The sequence below is a fragment of the Sarcophilus harrisii genome, chromosome 1 (genome assembly GCF_902635505.1).
Source record: "Sarcophilus harrisii chromosome 1, mSarHar1.11, whole genome shotgun sequence".
Taxonomy (NCBI): domain Eukaryota; kingdom Metazoa; phylum Chordata; class Mammalia; order Dasyuromorphia; family Dasyuridae; genus Sarcophilus; species Sarcophilus harrisii.
This window is the reverse complement of record NC_045426.1, coordinates 610,499,291-610,521,676: the sequence shown is the minus strand read 5'-3', so window position 1 is coordinate 610,521,676 and position 22,386 is coordinate 610,499,291. Positions and strand designations below refer to the sequence as shown.

The following is a 22,386-nucleotide window of genomic DNA, read 5'->3' as shown; positions in this document are numbered from 1 at the left end:
GCACAGTGCCTGGCACATAGTAAATATTTAATAAATGCTTTTTAACTAATTTTTCTCAGTGTTTGTTAGAGCATTAGATCAAAAAGTTTAAATGGATTTTTATGACGACTTTCTCCTCCCCCCCCCCCTCGGCAAAATTCACTTTTGGACTTTCATACAATAATACTTAATACTAGTAACTTTGGAATTTGGGTATGGAATTAAAATGGAAGTTGTTAATTGGAATTAAGGTTTTGTGTGTGTGTGTGTATGTGTGTGTGTGTGTGTATAGTTATTTTTGTATTGTTCTAATACATTTTTCTCGTGTAGGCAGTTGGCCAGACAGCAGGCTGATAATAAAAAAAATGAAGATTGTAAAGAAGGTAATGTTAGAGAACATGTTTCCTGAATTTGGTAATAAATTTATTTAATTTTGCATACTTCATTTGAAATCAGCTTATATTATATTCAGTAATAAGCATGCCAGTGCTAACATTTTATATTGGATTTATAATATTTTTCTACTTGAAAGCAGTCTTATTAACATTACACCATCTTCTTTTGCTAGTATAGATAGTGTATGAATTGGTGTTTTTTAACTTTTTGGGCTTTTTTACTGTATGCTAAATGTCCTTGAAGTGTATTAACAGCTATTAAACCTCTACATAGAGTAATTTTGAGACTCAGATTGAATAGACAAATTACTTTTAATTGGTTAAAAATTGTTATAAAAAATTTAAGAATTGTCTTTTCTAGTGTAGGTTTAGCAAGATATTGTAATTTTATTGATAAAAATATACTACTTTAAAAATTGTATATTCATTTCAGGACAGTTATTATTCTCATTGGTTTTCTGTGTGTACATAGCTTCTCCAAAGCAGAAAAGCTAGTGCAGAAATTTTTACATTTAATAATATATATATACACAGATATGTACCCCTTTAATGTGGCCATATCCTATGCATATATTTTATAGACAAAGTGATTCCAGTTACTCGGTCATTGAGGACTAGAAATACTGTTCAAACTACAGAGCATCTTCATGAAGAGAATGGTGATGTAGAAGTTCGCCGAAGTTGTAGGATCAGAAGTCGTTATAGCACTGTGAATCAGTCTGTACTGTTTGACAAACTTATAACAAAGTAAGTAAACATGGAGAGAACAAAAGTTGCATGTTAATTTACTCAGAACAATAACTGATTTCTTTTCAAATTAAGAAAGGGGTAAATACATATGAATGAAATAAAAATATCAATAATATTGAATTATTACTGTAATATCTCCTTTGAAATTTAGTTTCCTATTATCACATTAAATTTAACAATAATTAGCATATTTTTCCCCTTAACTTATCCCAACTCATGAATTTTTATTAGCTTGAAGTTCTGGAGCACTCAGTACATGAATAGACAAAATGATCAAATAAATTCTTAATTAAAATACACTTTGGTTTTATCTATTTTTGGTTCTAATGCCTCACCAATGGTGTTCTTAAATTTTTTTTTTTCATAATACTGTAAATTTTTTTTTTTTTTAGCTGGCACTTTTTTTCCTTCTTTTCCACCTCCTCTCCCCATCCCTTGAGGGGAGGAAATGAAAAACAGAATCCTTTTTAACAAATGGTTACATAGGTATATGAATATTATGGAATATTATTGTTCGGTAAGAAATGACCAAACGGATAGTTTCAGAAAGGCCTGGAGAGACTTGCACGAACTGATGCTGAGTGAAATGAGCAGGTCCAGGACATCATTATATACTTCAACAACAATACTGTATGATGCAATTCTGATGGACCTGGCCATCTTCAGCAATGAGATGAACCAAATCAGTTCCAATGGAGCAGTAATAAACTGAACCAGCTACACCCAGTGAAAGAACTCTGGGAGATGACTAAGAACCATTACATAGAATTCCCAATCCCTAAATTTTTGCCTGCCTGCATTTTTGATTTCCTTCACAGGCTAACTGTACAATATAATGTTCCATTATATTCATGCATACTTTGCAATTGTTTTAATAATTGTAATGCTAACCTATATGAACTGTAACTTTTTTTTTTTTTTTTTTTTTTTTTTTTTTTTTTTTAATATTAGCACTGCTGAAGCTGTATTGCAGAAAATGGATGATATGAAAAAGATGCGCAGGCGTCGAATGATTGACTTGGAAGACTTGGGAGTATTTAATGATGCTGAAGAAGTAATTACTGTTTACATTTTCCCTTTATGTAGATTTAGTAAAACTCAGTTTAATTTTCTCCATCATCCTTTTTTGATAAAATAAAACAAATCCTTGAGGTCCATCACTTAAGATTCTTGGCTTAATAACTCCTTATTTTCCTTTTGGAGAAGTATCAAGAATTTCTTACTTTTTTGTAAAAATTACTTGAAGCATAAGTTAAACTAAAATCAGTCTTTAGTAGATTGGGTTTGTTCACATTCTTATCTATTTACTAACTATTGTGATACTTTTTAGGTGGGTTAGCTTCTTTCAATCTGTTTTCAGATCTTTAAAATAACTTATAATGATACCTCCTATATCTAATTCCTCCTGTTATGAAGAATAAATGAGGTAATGCATATGAAAATACTTTGAACCCTAAAGTCTATTTAATTGCAAAGCATTATTTTACTTAAGAAAAAGTTGAGTTTGGGGAATTAGTAGTTCTTACTATTTTGTAAAACAAAGTCAAGATGTCACAGTGCTCTAAAATGGCTTTGGTGGAGTTTGTTTGTTTTTTTGTTTTTAGTAACAACTCTTACCAAAAATTGAATGTAAACATGACAACACCCAGGGGCAACTAATTGGCCCAGTGGGTAGACAACCAGTCCTGAAGTCAGGAGGATCTGAGTTCAAATCCAACTTCAGACACTTCCCACTTGCTTGCTAGATGTGACCCTGAGCAAGACACTTGATACCAATTCCCTCTCAAAAACAAAACAAAAATGACAATACCCAGATGTGAGAAAGTTAGTGTGGCTTAAAATTTGTGAAAAGATTAAAAACAGTTCTCACTAACACTACCTTCTTTTTAAGTAAAACTCAATTTTATAGACTACTTCTATATTCAGACCACATAAAAAGCATTAATAATTTTCATTTAAATAATTTCAGGAAAATCTTGACATGTACTCTAGAGGAAAGCAAAAAAATGTTCAAAGAACTGATGAAGAAACCACTGATAATCAGGATGGCAGTGTAGGTGAGTACTCTTTTGGTTGAATTCTTTTTTCTTTTCAATAAACAACTTTTTTTGGTGGGGAATTATATTCCTTGTAACACTTGGAGACTAAGCAAATCAAAAACATTATCATAATACAAAACAAAGAAAGCTATATAGGAATGCTGCTTAGTTGCTTAAGAAAATGTTTTAATACCAAACATAACTTTAGACAGAGATTACTTCGTTGCATCACTTAAACAATATGGGTTTTTAAAAATGTTTTAATTAAGTTAATAAAGCTGACTTCCTCAGCAAGGAATTAATATATAGTATATAACCTTTTAGGTTGGGGAGGGAGTGGGTGTTGATAATTTGGATTTTTGAGAATTAAGTTTTAAAAACTTAATTTCTGTCAGCTAGTTTATATTCTGGTGAGACTGCACAAATAGCAATGGAATTTTTTTTTGTGGATGGAAATTTCAAATATTAAATAAGATCATTAATTCTTGATTATCTTAATATTTGATTTTTTTGTTATTGACTATTGAGACAAAAGTAAAGTTGCTTTTAGGTAGGCAAGTGATTCAAAACATTTGTAAAATCTAAAAATATTCTAAAATAATATTAACACTGTAAGAGTTGGATTGATGAAAAAAAAAAACTGATGAGGGTCAGGTAGGTGGTCTAATGGATAGAACACTGGCTCTGAAGTCAGGAGGACCTGAGTTCAAAATTGGGCCTCAGATACTTAACACTTCCTAGCTGTGTGATCCTCGTCAAGTCACTTAATCCCAATTGCCTTTATACCCCACCCCACCCCACCCACCCCCCCAAAAAAGAGAGAGAGAGAGAAAAGAATTATGCTTAGCAGTTACAGAGATAGTTACTAGCAGGCAGGATATTTTGATGTAATTGTGTGTGTGTTCATAAGCACTAAAAATGGCGAACTTCAAAATTAACTGTTAATCAATTCCTTTAAAAAAAAACCTAGAATTTAGACACAGGTTTACTGTAACTACTTTAAAGAATCCAATGAAATAACTAACATATGGGTCAAAAAATTTCAGTAAATTTTTATGAAAACTACAATATTTTAAAGTTACTATATCATAAATATAATAATAGCATTTTAATAATACATATTCTTAAATAATGGTAATTTTTTTTTACATTTCCTTTAGTTGAGTTTACAATGTACATCATTCTGAAAATCTATAGCAGAACAAAAATAGCCAAGCTAGAGTGTTAAAATATGGCTTAAGAATGGTTGGGAGGTTGGTTTATTTTTGTCATTCTGTCCACGTGTTCCAACCCTTTTAAAAAAATTTTATTTATCTTTTGAGTGTTCTCTTTATGTCCTCTTTCATTTGTATTTTTTTTTCCTTTTCAGGATAGCTATTACCATATAACAAAGAATATTCTTGGTGGGGGGGTGGAGAAAACAGCGAAATAATATGTAACAAAAAATCTGAATATATTTCACTACTCAGCTTCCTACTTCTGTAAATATAATAGGGAAAGTATTTTCATATCTTTAGCCTCAACTTATACTTATTCTTGGTGAACAACATTTCTTGTTGCAACATTTATTTTTGTTTGTTTTGTGACTTATTTTTCCATAAACATTGTTGTAATCATTCTGGTTTTTGTTTTCTTGGTTCTGCTTATTTCATGCTGCATCAGTTGATATAGTTCCACGTTTTTCTGTATTCGTTATATTTATCACTTCTCGTAGCAAAATATCAAATTACATTTATGCATTGTAAGTGGTGTAATTTATTTCCCAATATATGGTCATTTTCTTTGTTTCTAGTTTTTTTTGCTACCACCAAAAAAAAATGTTGTTAGAAATATTTTATTATAGTGAAGACTTGTTTCTTAATGACCATCTTAAGGTACCTCTGGATCAAAAGATATGGATATTTTATCTACTTAATAATTTCAAATGGCTTTCCAAAATGATGTACTAATTCATAACTCCCCTGGTAAAGTACTAGTATAAAGTACTAGTACATCTCTTTCCATATCCCTCTCCAATTTGATTTATTGCTATCTTTTGTCATTATTGCCACTTTGCTGGAAGTGTAAAGTAAAAAAAAAAAAAACTCGTGGTATTATTTAATTTGTTGTTTTTTTTTTTTTTTAAGTTCATTGCTATTCTAGTCCAAACTATGTAGTAACCTAACATAGCTAACCTCTTTTTTGCTAAAACTATTAAATCTATTATTCATACATTTGGGGAGTATTTATTTTAAAAGAACTTTATTGGCAATTTGGCCTTGGTATAGGGAAAACAAATCACTTTAGTTAGTAAACAGCCATAGCTGGTCAGACTTTCTTGCAGCTATACACAAAATTAAATAACTATTTCTTTTAATGAAGAGGTTGACTTGTATGTTTTACAAGACTAATTTTCATAGTTAATGGTAAAAAGTTCTAAGCAAAACAATCCTAAATTTGGCTAACCTGTTAAGTCTTGCATTTAATTTTTCAATATTTGTTAAGTATCTTCTATATGCAAACAAGCATATAGAAAGCAAGGTATATGTAAGATGAGGGATAAATAAGAAGGATTGGAAAAGGCTTCCTGTAGAAGAAAATCTTTTTAGTTGACACAGGAAGCTGAGTCGTCAATAATTGAAGCAGAAGAAGAGAGAACATTCCAGGCATGTAGGACAGCTAGAGAAAATGATTAAGTAGAAAGATGAAGTATCTAGTTCCATGGAAAAGGAAGGAGACCAATCTCACTGGATTGAAGAGTACATGTTGGGGGGGAGGGATAAAGTGTAAGAAACCTGAAAAGGTAGAAGGGATCTAGATTTTGAGGGGCTTTTAATACCAGGAAATACAAAGTTTCCTAGATAGTTTAAGAGGAACAAGACTAGAGGGCCTGGGAGAGAAACCCTTAAGGACAGTATGATGAGAGGATATAACCTGAGGGAGGATTCAGCAAAGAAAGACAGAAAGAGGTGGTCAGGTAAGAGGAAAACCAGAAGGGGAAAGAGTCATATCCTGAAAACTTAGAAGAGATATCAAGGAGAGAGGAGAATGATCAACAATGTGAAAAACTGAAAAGATCAAGGAGAATGAGGATTGAGAAAAGGTCATTGAATTTGACAACTAGGTGTTCTTAACTTTGAGAAGACATTGAGTAATGAGATCAAAAACCAGATAAGGTAGCTTGTGAAAGAAAAAGTAGATACTTAAATGAGTTTTGCTTTTAAAAAACAGAAACATTTAGCACAGTAGTAGGGGCAGAATGGACATGTTTGGATAGTAGGGAATAAAATAAGCCCATAGACAGGGAAAGACTGAAAATAAGTGAAATATTAGCAAGATCTGTTCACAATCTTTTGTAGATTGGTCCTAAAAATGTTTTAATATCCTGTATTCTCAGCCTAAAATGTTAAAGGTTTTAATAATAACCAAAATTAGCAAGAGTTCTAAAGTATGAGACAAATGGGAATATAACTTCATTAATTCTCTTTTTTATATATATTGGCTAAGGTTTCTCTGTAAGCCTATCATGGTCTTGTATTATTTTAACTTTTAACTAAGTATACAAATTTTTTTCCTTTGGTGTTGGCAGACCACTGAGTGCACTCAGTAATCTAACAAACTCCCATCTCCACAAAAAAAACTTCCTTTATATTTTTATTCTAAAAAGTAAGGTATTCTTAATTATAGAATCTTCTGAAGAAGGTGAGGACCAAGAAGATGAAGACGAAGACGAAGATGAAGATGGTGATGGAGAAGAAGATGAAGATGGAGAAGAAGATAATCAAAAACGCTATGATCTTAGACAAAGGAAGACCGCTGTACATTACCAGGCACCTTTGGAAAGTAAGTGATCTATGAGAGGGAGAGTAGTAGAGACAAGGGGGGGATGAAGGGGGGATTTGGTTGGAAGGGAATTTTTCACTAACTTTATTTTTGCTTGTAGTTACAAATGCAATCTTAGTTGTTTTTTTTAATGACTCCCATTCTAGTAAATACTTTTTTGTGTGAGTTATAGCTTAAATAGTCTTTTAGTCAGCAGTTGAATTTCTTCCAAAGTAAGTTAGGTGCTATAATATAAATGTGATTCTTATTTTATCCTAAAATGGATTGCTTTTAAAGGACATAATATGAAATAAAACCCAACATTTTGAAATACTGTTTTGTTTTTTTTAGATTGACTATTCATGTCCAAGTGTCTTCATTGATTTGCATAAACAAAACTACCTTTCCCTATCTATTAATAAAACTTCTGGGACAGGTGAAATAAGATGTTAATTCTCCTATACAATGACGTTTTATTTTTAACTAAGGAAGCAATTGTGGATAGAGTCCAAATATTTTGTTAACTGTTAACAACTTTTTAAAATTTTAAATAGAACCTCGGCACCAGAGAAAACCTAACATGTTTTATAGTGGCCCAGCCTCTCCTGCAAGACGAAGATACCGATTTAGTTCTACAGGACCAAGAAGCCCTTACTGTAAAAGGATGAACAGGTACCAATTTGTCTCAAAAAAAATGTATTTGGGGTAGAGTCATAGAATTTTAATTATTTAGTTTAATTTTTGCATCTTACTACAAGAATTTTCCAGATAGTAGGAGTTCTTAACATAGATTCTGTTGATGGGACACAGTTTCAAGGGGCAATGTGGCCCTTAGTGGCCCTGAGGCCACTAGGCCTTGACAGTGCTGTAGTTCCATGGATAATGTTGGCTGCCAGATATCAATCTGTTGGTCTGTGATAACAGGGTTTCCAAGACAAGTGGTGGGGTAATCTTCAGTTTCCACCTCTAAACCATATAATTCAGTATTGAGGGGCATAATAAAAATTGACATGTCAGTGAGATGAAACACCAGATTTCTCTGTCCTTTTCCTATAAATTTATCTTATTGCTCCTGGTTCTTTGCTAATCCATTTTGGAACTTAGCCCACTGTTGCCAGCATAATAAATCTTTGCTCCTTATGTTGGAGACAGTTTGTGAATTCTTTTGCCATACCTACAACACTGTCCATTATTTATATTAGTAATTTTTATATTAGTCATATTAATTTAAAATGCATTTTAAATTTAAAAACATTTTGAGACGGCATTGGTTGCCTTTACTAAATTACCAAAGGGTCCATGACCCAATCATTAAGAACCCCTGCTATGCAATATTCTTTTTTTTTTTTTTTTTTTTTAAATTTAATAGCCTTTTATTTACAGGTTATATGTATGGGTAACTTTACAGCATTAACAATTGCCAAACCTCTTGTTCCAATTTTTCACTTCTTACCCCCCACCCCCTCCCCCAGATGGCAGGATGACCAGTAGATGTTAAATATATTAAAATATAAATTAGATACACAATAAGTATACATGACCAAACCATTATTTTGCTGTACAAAAAGAATCAGACTCTGAAATATTGTACAATTAGCTTGTGAAGGAAATCAAAAATGCAGGTGGGCATAAATATAGGGATTGGGAATTCAATGTAATGGTTTTTAGTCATCTCCCAGAGTTCTTTCTCTGGGTGTAGCTGGTTCAGTTCATTACTGCTCCATTGGAGATGATTTGGTTGATTTCATTGCTGAGGATGGCCAGGTCCATCAGAACTGGTCATCATATAATATTGTTGTTGAAGTATATAATGATCTCCTGGTCCTGCTCATTTCACTCGGCATCAGTTTGTGTAAGTCTCTCCAGGCCTTTCTGAAATCATCCTGTTGGTCATTTCTTATCGAACAATAATATTCCATAATATTCATATGCCACAATTTATTCAGCCATTCTCCAATTTATGGGCATCCACTCAGTTTCCAGTTTCTGGCCACTACAAAAAGGGCTGCCACAAACATTCTTGCACATACAAGTCCCTTTCCCTTCTTTAGTATCTCTTTGGGATATAAGCCCAGTAGTAACACTTACGCAATATTCTTAATGATTATTTTTCTGCATAAGCATCTCCAGTGAGGGAGGCTTGCTGTTTTGCTAAATAACTAAGCCATCATATTTAGCTACTGTCTGTGTCCTTTAACTTTGCCCTCTAGAACATATAACTATTCTTTTTCAGGACATAAAATAACTGCCTTTCAGATAAATATTCAAAAGCTGTCATGCATCCCTCTAAAATATTTATTTCTCTAAACTGACCATCTTAGGTCCTTCATCTTTTCATTATGTGATATGACTAGCATGACCTTGCTAAAGTTTTAAAGTTGAATATAGTATTTTTAAAATGCTGACTATGGTTGTAGTAGTTCTTTTTTTCTGGGACGTGACTGTTGGCTCAGTGAATCCTCTCTCATTGACCTCTTGGACTATTGTTCAATAAATATTAAGTAATTACCTTGTGCCAGGCTCTGTTCTAGCACCATGTATTTAAAAAAAAAAAAAGTCCATCCTCAAGAGGAATTTGTATTCTAATGGAGGAAGACAAAGTTTGAATCTAAAAATATATACCATAAATGTAAAATGAATATATTTATATTATACATAATGCATGCAAAAAAGTAATTAGATACAAGATAGTTTGGTGGAAAGACAGTAGTAGTTGAAAAGGATCAGGAAGGGCTTCATACACAATACAATTCTTTTACTACATCTTAAAAGAAGTTAATAAGACTTAAAGAAGTGATACATTTAGATGGTGAGAGATGGAGAAATGGAAGGTTTGTGTGAAGAATAGAGGTTGGTTTGGCAGGGTTCTCAGAATAGGAAAGGGAGAATAATATCCAGTGAGACTAAAATTATGTAGGGTTTTAAAATCTGAATAGTTGATATTTTATCCAGAGACATTAGAAAGCCACTGGAATTACATAAGTAGAGTCCATCAATAAACATTTATCAATTGCCTGTTATGCTTTAGGAACTTCTAAGCATTGGGAACACAGAAAAAATAAGACCGTTGATATTTTCAAGGAATTCACAGTTTCATGAGATAACGTGGCAATAACTTTGTACATACAAGCAAGGAAATGACATGATCGAGTCTGTGTTTAAGAAAAATTACTTTGTAATTTGTGTAGCACATGTGAGAATGATAAGACATGAGGTATAGAAATCCATAATCCATTTATTAGAGTTAATCTAGGTGAGAAAGGATGCTGTGGGAGTGAAGAAAAAAAGTCCAATGATCAGGGATGTAAAGGTAGAAACTGCTGAATATGCCTATTGACAAAAAGTGTGGGGTAAGGAGTCTAGGATAATGCAGATATCAATGCCTTCAATAGAAACAAGGAATTTTGGAAGAAAGGGGAGATATTAGGGGGAAAGTTAAGAGTTTAGATTGGGACTATGGGGAATTGGTGATATGAGACAAAAGCTCAACAAAGAGATGAAGCTAGATGTTTAAGTTTGGCAGTCGTCTGGATAGAGTTAATTATATTTATGGGAACTAACAGAAATATCAAGAAAAAGAGGCTGAAGCTAAGAGTTCTTTGGGGGACTAGCAGCCTCAGATTTCATCTGATTTGTGAACTTGAAAGAGGAAAAGTTATCTTCATTCATACTAACTTCTGGCTGAAATGTAACATTAACTGCAGTTATGATGTTTTGTTTTTTAAATTTATTCTGAAGTATGTATGGGCTTCATGAGAATGCGAGAGGGGTCTGGAACACAGAAAGGTTAAGAACCTTTGGAGAAGAGAAGTTAACCTATGACAGAACCTTAGCAAATACCCTTTTGATAGTGGTGGTGGTAGTGTTGATACAGATGAGCTAGCAAACAGAGGCACAAACAGGAAAAGAAGAATTTCACATATACCTAAAAGAGCGGGGTATCCTGGATAGAATGCTCAATTGAGGGAGACCCGAACAAAGATCTAGAAAGATAAGGACTAAAGAGAGACTCAGGTTTGATCATTAAGAGATCAGTGGTAACTTTGGAGAGAACAAGAACATTTGAGTAATGAGGTCATAATCCAGATTGCAAAGGGTTGAGGAGTGAGAAAGGATAGGAAAGTGAAGCAGTTAGTGCAGATACATTTTCCAAGAAGTTTTATTGAAAAAGGAAAGTTGTAGATAATTATTTCAAAGTCTGATAAAGTGGTTTAAAGAACAATGGAGACTTGGGCATTTTATGAAGACAGCTGGGGATTAACCATTAGATGAGAGGAGCTGATGCTTTGGGGGGAAGAATGGGTAGTGGGGATTGAAGATTTTATGCTCGAGTGTGCCAGAGAGCACAGGATGGAATGGATTCAAGGAGAGGAACAATAGCTGTTTGTCATAGAGATTTTGAACCTCGCTGCAGAACTTGACATTTGTATTGTGTTAAGTTTTATCTTTCTGGTTTTGAACTCCTATGATTCCTCATTATTATGGGAGCTGATTACCATATTAAGGAGAAGTAAAGCTCTAGTAGATGCTGTTGAGCTGAAGAATTTTGATTATAGTTTCATAGACAGACTTTGATTAGGACTAGTGTATCTAAGTTTGGAGACGGTTGTCTCTATGTGGGGTCTAAGGAAATGAAATGTTTTTGTTTCAGCAGTTATCAAAGACCTTTCCTCCAAACAATGGAAAGGTTATAGCATACTGAGGAAGTGCCTCTTTTAACAAATAATAGCTGTCTGGAAGATTGGCTTTGGTCCATTGCTTTAGCCGTTCAAGTTAATCTTGAATTTTGATTCTTTTAACTCATGTATTGGTTATTCTTTCAAACAAGGTTATTTTCCTAACTTTCAGTATTTTCATCCAAATTTTAGATGAAATATTGACCAAAATTTTAACAAATAGGTCCATAGTCAAGATCTCTTTTCAGGTTGAAATTGGTTACCTTGTCAATACTGCTTACAGTATTTTCGCTATGATTTCATTGAAATATAAGTTTGTTCAAACCATAGGCACCTATATTACCAAAGGATGTAAGATGCTTTATCAGATAACTAATCTCTTACGAACCTTCAATGTACAATATACCAGGTATTGGGAGAGAACACTTAATGGTCCCTACCTTCAAAGACCTTACCATGATAAAATTCCTAATAGAAAAAGTTCAGCCAAATAAGTATACAAATTGGAATATAGTGAATAAGTAAGATCCTGAAGAGCTATATTTGCATATATGGACAAGAGAGAAATCACTGACACTTGGAAAAAATAGATAGACGTTTCTCAATGAGATAGTATTGAAAAACTTGGGATGGCAAATATTTGGCTGGAATTGTGTATAAGTTGAGGGATGGATACAGAGAAAAAGATTAGTTTTGGGAATATGTAGACACTATGAAAATAGAAGGGAATAGTTTTACCATAGTGGCTTATTTTATATTGACTGCAGTGCATTTTATACATGTTCTCATAACTGTTGTAACTCTATAAGCTAAAATGTAATTTCAGTTTTTCCTAAATTTTCCAATGAAATATGAGGCAAGAAAGAGAAAAGAAGCCCCACGAGGATTTTCAGTAGGATTTAAAAGGTTTGGAAAAGCTGCTGTGTTGAATGGAATAGTGAATGGATTAGAGCATGGCTTTTCCATTCATGACCCTTTTTCACCTGAGAACTTTTTTGCTATCCTATCAATATTGGTATATTAAAATAGATGTACAAATCAAACATTGATAATAAATCATTTTCACAATCCACACATTGTTATGTGACTGAGAAACTTTGGATTAAGGAGGTATAAAAGGTTTGCCCCGAGTCCCCCCTTAAGATATTACAAAGATTTGTAGGGGATCCAGTCGGCATGGTTTCCTAAATAAAATTAATTTATTTTTAATCTAAATATTATTTGTAAATGCCTGTAATAGTTAGGATTTTCAGTTTAAAGATGTTCCTTTAAACTTTCTTGTGCCAAGGGGGAAAAAAAACATAACAAGATTTGATAAATGAGTGTGCTTATAGGAGAAAAAAACCTGTTTATCTTGTTTATGAGAATCAAATTGATTTTTTTTTTCTTATTTGCCCAATACATTCATGTTTTTATATAAATAAATGAATAAAATTATTGGGTTGTGATTTGGCTTAGCTAATGCTGTTTTTTTCCCTTTTATATTTCTAGAATTTAGCACAGTGCCTACACATAGTAGGCCCTTAATAAGTTTGTTGATTAACTTTTTTTTTCCCCTTGATTCAACTTGAATTCAGTATTTTTTCCTTAATGTGATATTTATAAGGCGAAGGCATGCAATCCATAATAGTGATTCTACATCTTCTTCCTCTTCTGATGATGAACAACATTTTGAGAGGCGAAGAAAAAGAAGCAGAAATATAGCTATTAGCAGGTAAGCGATGTAAGTTTTAAAAACTCATCAGTTGAGCCTTTTTAGAAGAAAGTAAAATAAGATTAGAATATTGTTTCATAAAAGGCCATATTGATTTGGAGTAGAATAAATTGATTTGCAGACATGATCTTTTATATTTTTCTATTTGTCTAGAAAGTGCTATAATCTTGTGTGGTTTAAAGTTTTGTAAACAATGACTTCATAATCTAATGGTGCTACTTTTTTTTTTTTTTTTAAATAGATGCCTTCCATTGAACTTCAGGAAAGATGAGTTAAAAGGAATTCATAAAGATCGAATGAAAATTGGTGCAAGCTTGGCCGATGTTGATCCAATGCAAATTGATTCTTCAGTAAGTATTGAATGTAATATATACAAAATGGACAGTTCTGCTATAATAAAACTTTTTTTCTAACCCCTTGCCCTTCCAAAATGCTATGCAAAATCATTCAGTAAAAAACAGACTGAGTTCATGGGGAAAATGGGACTGGGGCACAATATTCAAAAACATTTTCAGTGGGGTTTTGTTTGTTTTAAGGTAACCAAGTTTTAGCACAGTTTTAAATGTCTTGAATGACTTAAGAACCACATAAATACTACAACAAATGGTGTCTTTATCCTATATTTTGGACAAATGCATCAATGAGTTAGGCAGACTACAACAAGACTATTTTATAAGAAGGTGTACGGTGAGGATGATTAAAATCAGCCCTTCTTTTCTCACAATTCCCTATCTACCAGACGGTAATGTATTTTCATATGACAAAAGCTTGGAGTTTGCTCTGGAAGTCAGTATTGGGAAGGTTGCAGTTCATAGATTATTTTGAAGTGGTCCAATTTTCTGATTCTCTGGTTGGTCCTCATAGAAGCAATCTTCCAGAAGCAAACTCAAAGTTAAGTCTTACTCAAAATGTTCTCTAGTGTATCCATCAGGAACAAATTTACATTTTCAAAATTGGCATTATAGCAAAACTGACAGTAGAAGTTGATTTTAATTATGCATCTTCACATAGAATATTAAAAAGCAGAACTTATCTAGAAGCCAACTTAAACTTTTATGGACCTCTCATTTATGTTCTCTTTAGTAGTATGTACTCTACCAGTGCTCCTGAGCTATTTATGTATTTCAGAACCAAGAAGTTATGTTTTAGTGAGTTGTAGTGTTTTGTTTTGAAATTTCAAGATCTGGACATCAACTGCTGAATTTCTTCCCTTTTAGGTACGATTTGATAGTGTTGGTGGGCTTTCAATTCATATTGCAGCTCTTAAAGAGATGGTGGTGTTTCCATTGCTTTATCCAGAAGTCTTTGAAAGATTTAAAATTCAGCCACCAAGGTAATGTTGTTCTCAGGTAAAGAAAACTACGTTATGATATTGCCAAGAAAGGTAATGAACCACTGTTGAAACTGCAATTAGGCCTGAAAAAGTGAGGTAAATTAAGCCTTGGCCAGTGACCATCTTCTTTTTAAAGTTTTTGTAGGCTTCGAATATCTTGTTCTACTAGAGCCTGCTCAACATGAGCAGCTATTATAAAACTGTACCTGAAACCTCTTTTATGACAAGATGTTACCTCATTGAAGAGATGATATTATTTCTTGGGTGACTTCAAAAGGACAAAACCTCCCTGGGCCTCAGCTCCTCCTGGATCAAATGAAAGGCTTGGATGAGATTCTGTAGTCCCTTTAACTTCTGAATCTCTTAATTGTATGACTATCCCCATGACTTGAGTTATATGCAGCTTTGCATATATTATATCTGCAGTTATATGCAGATCCTCAATATATGTCTGTACTATATGTATTTTATTCCTCTCTGGTTATATGTACTTTTTGTGACTCATTCGGATTTTCTCTAGAATGCCCCAGAAATATCTTTACCCTCGAAACCTCAGTCTCTGTTCCTGAACTTCACACTTTGTTTTTTTTTTGTTTTTTGTTTTTTGTTTTTTTTTTTTTTTAATAGCCTTTTATTTACAGGATATATGCATGGGTAACTTTACAGCATTAACAATTGCCAAACCTCTTAGCTGTACCAGATCTAAAATTATATTATAGAGCAGCAGTTACCAAAACTATTTGGTATTGGCTAAGGAATAGATTAGTTGATCAGTGGAATAGATTAGGTTCAAGGGATAAAACAGTCAACAAATATAGCAACCTAGTCTTTGACAAATATTGTACAATTAGCTTGTGAAGGAAATCAAAAATGCATGTGGGCATAAATATAGGGATTGGGAATTCAATGTAATGGTTTTTAGTCATCTCCCAGAGTTCTTTTTCTGGGCATAGCTGGTTCAGTTCATTACTGCTCCTTTGGAAATTGATTTGGTTGATCTCGTTGCTGAGGATGGCCTGGTCCATCAGAGCTGGTCATCATATAGTATTGTTGTTGAAGTATATAATGATCTCCTGGTCCTGCTCATTTCACTCAGCATCAGTGAACTTCACACTTTGGAAGTATTCTCTGCCTCTTCTTCTGTCACTTCCATCCCCCATCCATCATTCTCCCTAATTCTTAGAATTTTCATTTTACGGGGAAGTGTCTCATGCCAACCAGATTGTCATCCCCCTCTAGGCTATAATCTTAGATCTCAATTTTTTCCCCCTATTGTGCTGGCAGACCTGCCCTGCCCTATCCCTATTTTGTCTCCTCTTCCTCTCCCTTGTCCTTCAGCCCAGCCTTTTCAGCTTTCTTTTTGCTGTGTGGTCCCTCATTAGAATGTAACCCCTTGGAGTCAGGGGCTATTGTTTTGTTTCTACTTTTATTCCTAATATTTAGCACAATGTCCGACATAAAGTGCCTAATAAATATTTGTTAACTGCAGTGAAACCTCATTAATATTGAAGTTGGGGAGCTAGGTGGCACAATGAGTCTGTCTGTGCCTGGAGTTAGGAAGAGACCCAAGTTCAAATCCGCCCTCAGATAATTACTAGATGTATGACTGGGCATTTTAACTGTTTGCCTCAGGTTCCTCATTTGTAAAATGAGTTAGAAAAAGAAATGGCAAACTGCTTCAGTTTCTTAGCCAAGGAAAGTCTAAATGGGAGTCATGGAGCTCAGGCCTGACTGCACAACAGAAAATATTGAACTTGCAAAGCCACTAAAACCCCCAAACATTTTTCAAAACTGGTATATCTATCCTTCACCCTATTATGCTTTACAAATATTTCATAATTCTGGGAAGTGGGTACTATTATCTCCATTTTACAGATGAGGAAACTGAGGCAGACAGATGTTACATAGGTAGTAAATTATAAGCATATAATCCCTGAGATACTACACTGGAATTCTCTTATGTTAGGTTGATATTCCAACCATTAACTATTCTTTGAATCTGGCTATCTAACCAGTTATCAATCTGTTAATTGTCTAATTCATCCTTTTCCCTTTCCTATGAGAAGAATGAGATCCTGAATCAAATGTTTTACTTGAATCTAAATAAATTATATCGACAGAATTCTCTTTGTATTACTGTCATAAAGGGCATGACTTATTTTAAAATATACATACACACATATTCGTGTGTTTGTGTATTCCAATTCAGCCATTTTTCCTAATGCATGTAGCACTTTTTTGTAAATGAGCTTTTATCAGTCTTATGTGTGTGTATGTTTGTGTGACTTGATAATTTCCTTTAGTGTCCCTTCTTTTCCCCTTTCCAGAGAGCCATCACAAAAAACATATTTTTAAAGGCAAAAGAAGAAAAGGAAAATAATCAGTATAACTGATCAGTGCATTGAAAAAGCCTGAAAATTTGTACAATATGAAATAGACATTTTTAGCTTATGATCACATTTTGCCCTACTACCAAGGTGATGATACTTAATTGATCTTTTCTCTTCCTGCACAACTTTCTGCATTTCTACTCAGTTCTACAGATTAGTTCTACTTCTTATGTAATTGATTTTGATATATGAATGTGTAATTCTGCACACTTTCACAGCATATAGCAATTTTATTACTTAAAATTACAAAGATAAAAATTTTCAGTAATAAATATCTTTGTAATTTCTAATAAAATATCCTAGCAAAGACTAGAAAAATTCATACATAAAGTTTACATAAAATGCAATGAATACTCACTGCAAATTCATAACATCTGTCATCATGTTACATTTTCAATTTGTGATTTGTCTTGACATTTGAAATATACTGATTTACAGGGGTTGTTTGTTCTATGGCCCTCCTGGAACTGGAAAGACACTTGTTGCCCGGGCACTTGCCAATGAATGCAGTCAGGGTGATAAAAGAGTGGCCTTTTTTATGAGGAAAGGTGCTGATTGTTTGAGTAAATGGGTAGGCGAATCCGAACGACAACTACGTTTGTTATTTGATCAGGTAAGAAAACTAGGTTCATATATATACAGTACAATGTTATGGGGAAGAGGGGTTCATGCTGTCTTTGAAGTTGGATAAATATTCAATGGAATTCTTTTAATATTTGAATGATTATGTTGACAGAATAGAAACTTGGTGTTTTTTACATGAAGACAATACCTAATATAGTGATGAGTTTTTCCATATAAAATTGAACAAGTATCTAATTTATTACCTTGAAATTGAACTATCTTTTCCTATATATCAAAAGTAAGCTCTTGAATTTTGATTTGATTTGATGATTATGCACTCCTAAATTGAACCTAAAGTAGATATTTGACAAATATGGAAATAAAATTTATATATTCCTAATATTTGGGCTAACACTAACAATACTAAATTTGTCTTCTAGGCTTATCAGATGCGTCCTTCAATTATTTTCTTTGATGAAATTGATGGTCTGGCTCCTGTTCGATCAAGCAGACAAGATCAAATTCACAGGTAAGATTTTATTTATTATAAGAATTTTTCAAATTCAATTTCTTTATATACTAGCGTCTACATCAGCATTCTACTGATGATGTCTAATGAATTCCATCAATTCTCACCTTATTTAATTGCCACATTCCCAGTTGGCTGATGTCCAAAGGCAATAAGCCTTATGCATTCTGTATACTCTTATAACCATAGCATTTCCATGAGAATTTGAATCTTAGCACTCTGAATTTTTTTTAATTTTTCTTAAACAAAGAGCATTTATACATAAACAACAACATAAAAGAAGATTCTGAATGAAGCTATGAATTTTTATGCAATTTTCTAAAATACACACATTCACAATAAATCCTACTCATTACTTTTCAGATTCTTTGCTTGTCTAATCCCTTCTGAATTACTTTCTGTTCTTTTCTTTGCATGTTAAAAAATACTACCATGGGTTCTTTTTGGCATCAGGCTTCCTACTCCTCCTGTTCCTCTCAATTAGAAATTGAGAAAAACAAAAGAAAGAAAAACCTTGTACTAAATAATCATAGTCAAGCAAAACAAACCCACAGTATGATCATGTCCAAAAATGTCTCTTTCTACACTTTGTCCATCACGTTTCTCTCGGGAGGGAGGTAATATTATGTTTCGTTATAGCCCCTTCTTGGAGACACATTTGGTCACTCTACTGACTAGAGATCTTGTTTTTCAAAGTTGTTTTTTCTCTGCAATTTCATTGTTCTTATGGAAATTATCCTTCTTACTCTTCTTAAGTTTTTTTTTTTTTTTTTTTTTTTACCTAGAATTATCTGAAATCATCTCTGGTCATTTCTGAAAACATTATGTCATAATATATTAAGATATTGGTCTTTTCATCCATTCTTTTCTTTTGTTAATTAGCAACCTAAGGAAACTTTAGCTTTTAGTTTACTTTTCCCATTTTAATTCCTCTAGAACAGGATATTTGTTTTGCATTTGACTATTCCTTGCCCAGAATTGTCCTCAATTTTAACACTTCCTCATCTATTCCTCTGTTTTTATGTTAATTATTCTTACCCCAATTAGGACTAAAGGCAATTTCTACCACCACCTACCCTAGTATAGTCCACTTTTTTCTGTCCATTTAAAATCTTAGAACAGAACCATTTCTCCCCCCCACCCCCACCCCCCCAAAAAAAACCTTGTTTTTCTTTTTTAATTCCCACCTTTTGAAAACATTAATGTTTCCTCTCCATCTATAAAAATGTTAGTGCTGTATCATAGCTCCTTGCAGTTGCTTTAATAAAATTTCCTTTCTAGGTGTCTTTGGACTCTTTTATTTCAAAGTTCCAACTGTGTGGGATAATGACCCCTAATTCAAAATACTCAGAGATATCTCAAAGTGAAGAACAGAAGCTTTATTAGAATCTCACAAGAAGTGGACAGTCCACTCACTGGTGTCTCAGAGGAGGGCCAGTTTTACAGAGGCTAAGATAATTTAAATGGTCAGGGGAAAAAAAATTACAGAAACTATTGGCCCAACCATCTCCTGTTAATCCTCCTAATATCATTGTCAAACTTAACCTTTATTGCTTGGTCTCGGCAATATAGGTTGGCTTTTGTGGCACTAAGTAAGGTCTTGGTTGTTTCAAAAGAAAGAAACTCTGTTCTCCTTCTAAGGTTAACAGTCAGTTAAGTCAGAGGAGTTAGAGGTTTCTAACATAACTTAAGAAGACTTTGTTTTACCTCCTTTTCTCAATCAACAAATAGAGGTTAGACAGTTTGTAGACTTCAAATATCTCTAGGCTATTAAATAGATTCTTCTCTAAGCAGCTAGGTTTTAAATGTTTTCTCTTGGAAAGTCTTTGTTCTTCTTCCTAGAGCCTTAATGATTAAATCCTGGGTGCTAAGTCTTATCAGTCTGAGAGATCCTCAGTTTTTCTTTTCACTCACTATTTGGCTCTGGTGTTTTCATGAAATATACTTGAAAGTCATCTTGAAGAGGGGACCCCAAAACTCTGAAAATCCTTAAAGGAGAAAATCTCCTTCAACTCTGCCTCAATGAGGAGACTGCATCCCAAAGCACAGTTTCATCTTTGTTATCTGGGTGGGGTCAGCTCAGTCCTGAAACCCATTGAATTCAATTCAAATTCTAGCCCTACTGAAACCCAGTGAGGAGCCAACTTACGACTCCACTCATGAGCCCCCTTCAGCTTGTAGCCAAAGCCCCCTACTATAAAAGAGCCAAACTAAAACTTTATCTTTGCAGAGGTTCCAAACATGCCAGCCATACTATGCTTGGCATCTCAAGGAGCTTCTGCTCACTGGAATACTCTTTTCCAGTGCCCTCTTCTCTTTACCCTCACCTATTTCCTTAACCAGACTTTAACCTTATTTCCAATCCCCCTGGATTTTATCAATCCAGGTTTTGAGGTCTGTAAATTCTTTTATAGAGAACCTATGTTTGCGCCAAATCCCAAGGGGACAAACCCCTCCATTTGATTCCCTAAACCCCAAACCTGTCACTAGACCTCATTTAACTCCATGACCATCAGAAACCCTAATTTCATTTGGGTTCCCCAAATCTAAACCTCATCAATCTGTTCCATTAAAGATCTCTTTTTGCCTCATATAGGATTATACTCAGTTTAGCTGAGTAAGTTATTCTTGCTTGTAAGTCTTTTCTCTCTCGCAAAATACTGTATTCTAAGAGCTTTCATTTATTGCAGAAGCATCCAAGTCTGAGGTGATCCTTAATGTAGTCCCTAGATATTTGATCTGCTTTCTGAATTCTTTTTATTTTATTTATTTTTTTAAAAAGGGAGTTAAGGATTATGCCTGACGTTTCTGGGAATTTGATGTTCTTTTCACAAGATGAGTATATTCTTATTGTCTTTACATTGCTATCCAATTCTAATGAGCAGTTTTCATTATGATTTCTTGAAAAGTTCAGACCTCTTTGTTGTTGTTGTGATTTTCAAAGTCCAGTGATTGTTTTTTTTTTTTCTTTTCTTTTCTTTCTTTTTTTTTTTTTTTTTTTAACTTCTTTTCTGAGCAGTTTAGTGGTTTGGCAATTGTTACGCCACTGATAATTGGCAGAGCCAAAACTAGATCTCACAGTTCCTTCCTGCCAGTCAAATGCTTTTTATCATGGATATTTATGATAGTATCTTTGTTTTTATAATGTTGCTAGTTCTTTAATGACTTAATTGAGATCATAAAAGAGTTAAACTTTTGTCATGTTGAAGGGGAAAAAATTTGTTCAACAATTGCTTTTTGCATTCTCTTATGTTTTCTTAAATAATTTGCTTAAATATTTTTTTTTCCCCTAAGTGTTATTGTTTCTTTATTTTACTTTTTACTGTGGATCAGTTCACTCATCAGTTACAACTGATCAGAGTTGTAAAGTGGCATGCTCGTTGAAATGTATAATAAAGTGACTAATTTTCAAATGGACCACCTTGATTAAAAATACTATCCTAGTAGAAAGGAAATAAAGGAAAAGAAATTTTAAATGAATTAAATGAAATTTCATACAACTTTAATAATTATTTCACTTTTACTGAACCAAAGTTTTGTGTCTTTGTTTAGTTCCATTGTATCTACCTTACTAGCACTTATGGATGGATTGGATAGTAGGGGAGAAATTGTTGTAATTGGAGCTACCAATAGACTGGATTCTATAGATCCTGCTTTACGAAGACCTGGCCGATTTGACCGAGAATTCTTTTTTACCTTACCTGATAAAGATGTAAGGACTTAACATTAATTTCATTTCATTTAGTAATTTTTTTTCAATACATTTCTAGTACTGTTGTGCCACAGTTTCCCTAAATTGTTCTGCCTCAGTTTCCCTGGTTGCAACCCACCTTTTCTGCCCATTAGAACTGAGATAATTAGGGCTATGGAGAACTGACATTCCAGAAGATAAGACATCTGATTTTTTATCTCAGATACCTAATTGGCATTGTTTATACCTCTTAAGTCCAGACTTCCTGACTCTAAGCTGGATACCACCTTATCTCCCAGTTTGTAAGAATTTATGGTCCTACTCCCCCAACCAATCAAAACCAGATTGATGGTCCCTACCTAGAGATTCCTGCTCACCAGAGTTTGGACTCCACCCCCTGCCTTTGTTCAGCTACCTGAACCAAGAATTAGAAATATGTCATTGAGAACTCACCTTTGCTACTAAATACTTTTGAGATGAGAGTCCAAGCCAGTCAATCAAGCTCACCAATAAATAAAATATTAA

The 22,386-nt window shown here is 33.5% G+C and overlaps 1 protein-coding gene across 3 annotated transcripts in view; it reads left to right on the top strand.

The window, feature by feature from the left end:
* The window catches only part of ATAD2 (ATPase family AAA domain containing 2), a 66,572-nt gene that overhangs the window by 9,810 nt on the left and 34,376 nt on the right, over positions 1-22,386 (top strand). For all 3 annotated transcript variants that reach the window (XM_031947157.1, XM_031947158.1, XM_031947159.1), the window contains exons 3-14: positions 310-362; positions 956-1,121; positions 2,076-2,178; positions 3,094-3,181; positions 6,830-6,985; positions 7,519-7,636; positions 13,247-13,354; positions 13,596-13,704; positions 14,572-14,687; positions 17,516-17,690; positions 18,082-18,170; positions 21,723-21,882. In XM_031947157.1, coding sequence (XP_031803017.1) covers positions 310-362; positions 956-1,121; positions 2,076-2,178; positions 3,094-3,181; positions 6,830-6,985; positions 7,519-7,636; positions 13,247-13,354; positions 13,596-13,704; positions 14,572-14,687; positions 17,516-17,690; positions 18,082-18,170; positions 21,723-21,882 — 1,441 coding nt within the window. The remainder of the gene's footprint in view (positions 1-309; positions 363-955; positions 1,122-2,075; positions 2,179-3,093; positions 3,182-6,829; positions 6,986-7,518; positions 7,637-13,246; positions 13,355-13,595; positions 13,705-14,571; positions 14,688-17,515; positions 17,691-18,081; positions 18,171-21,722; positions 21,883-22,386) is intronic.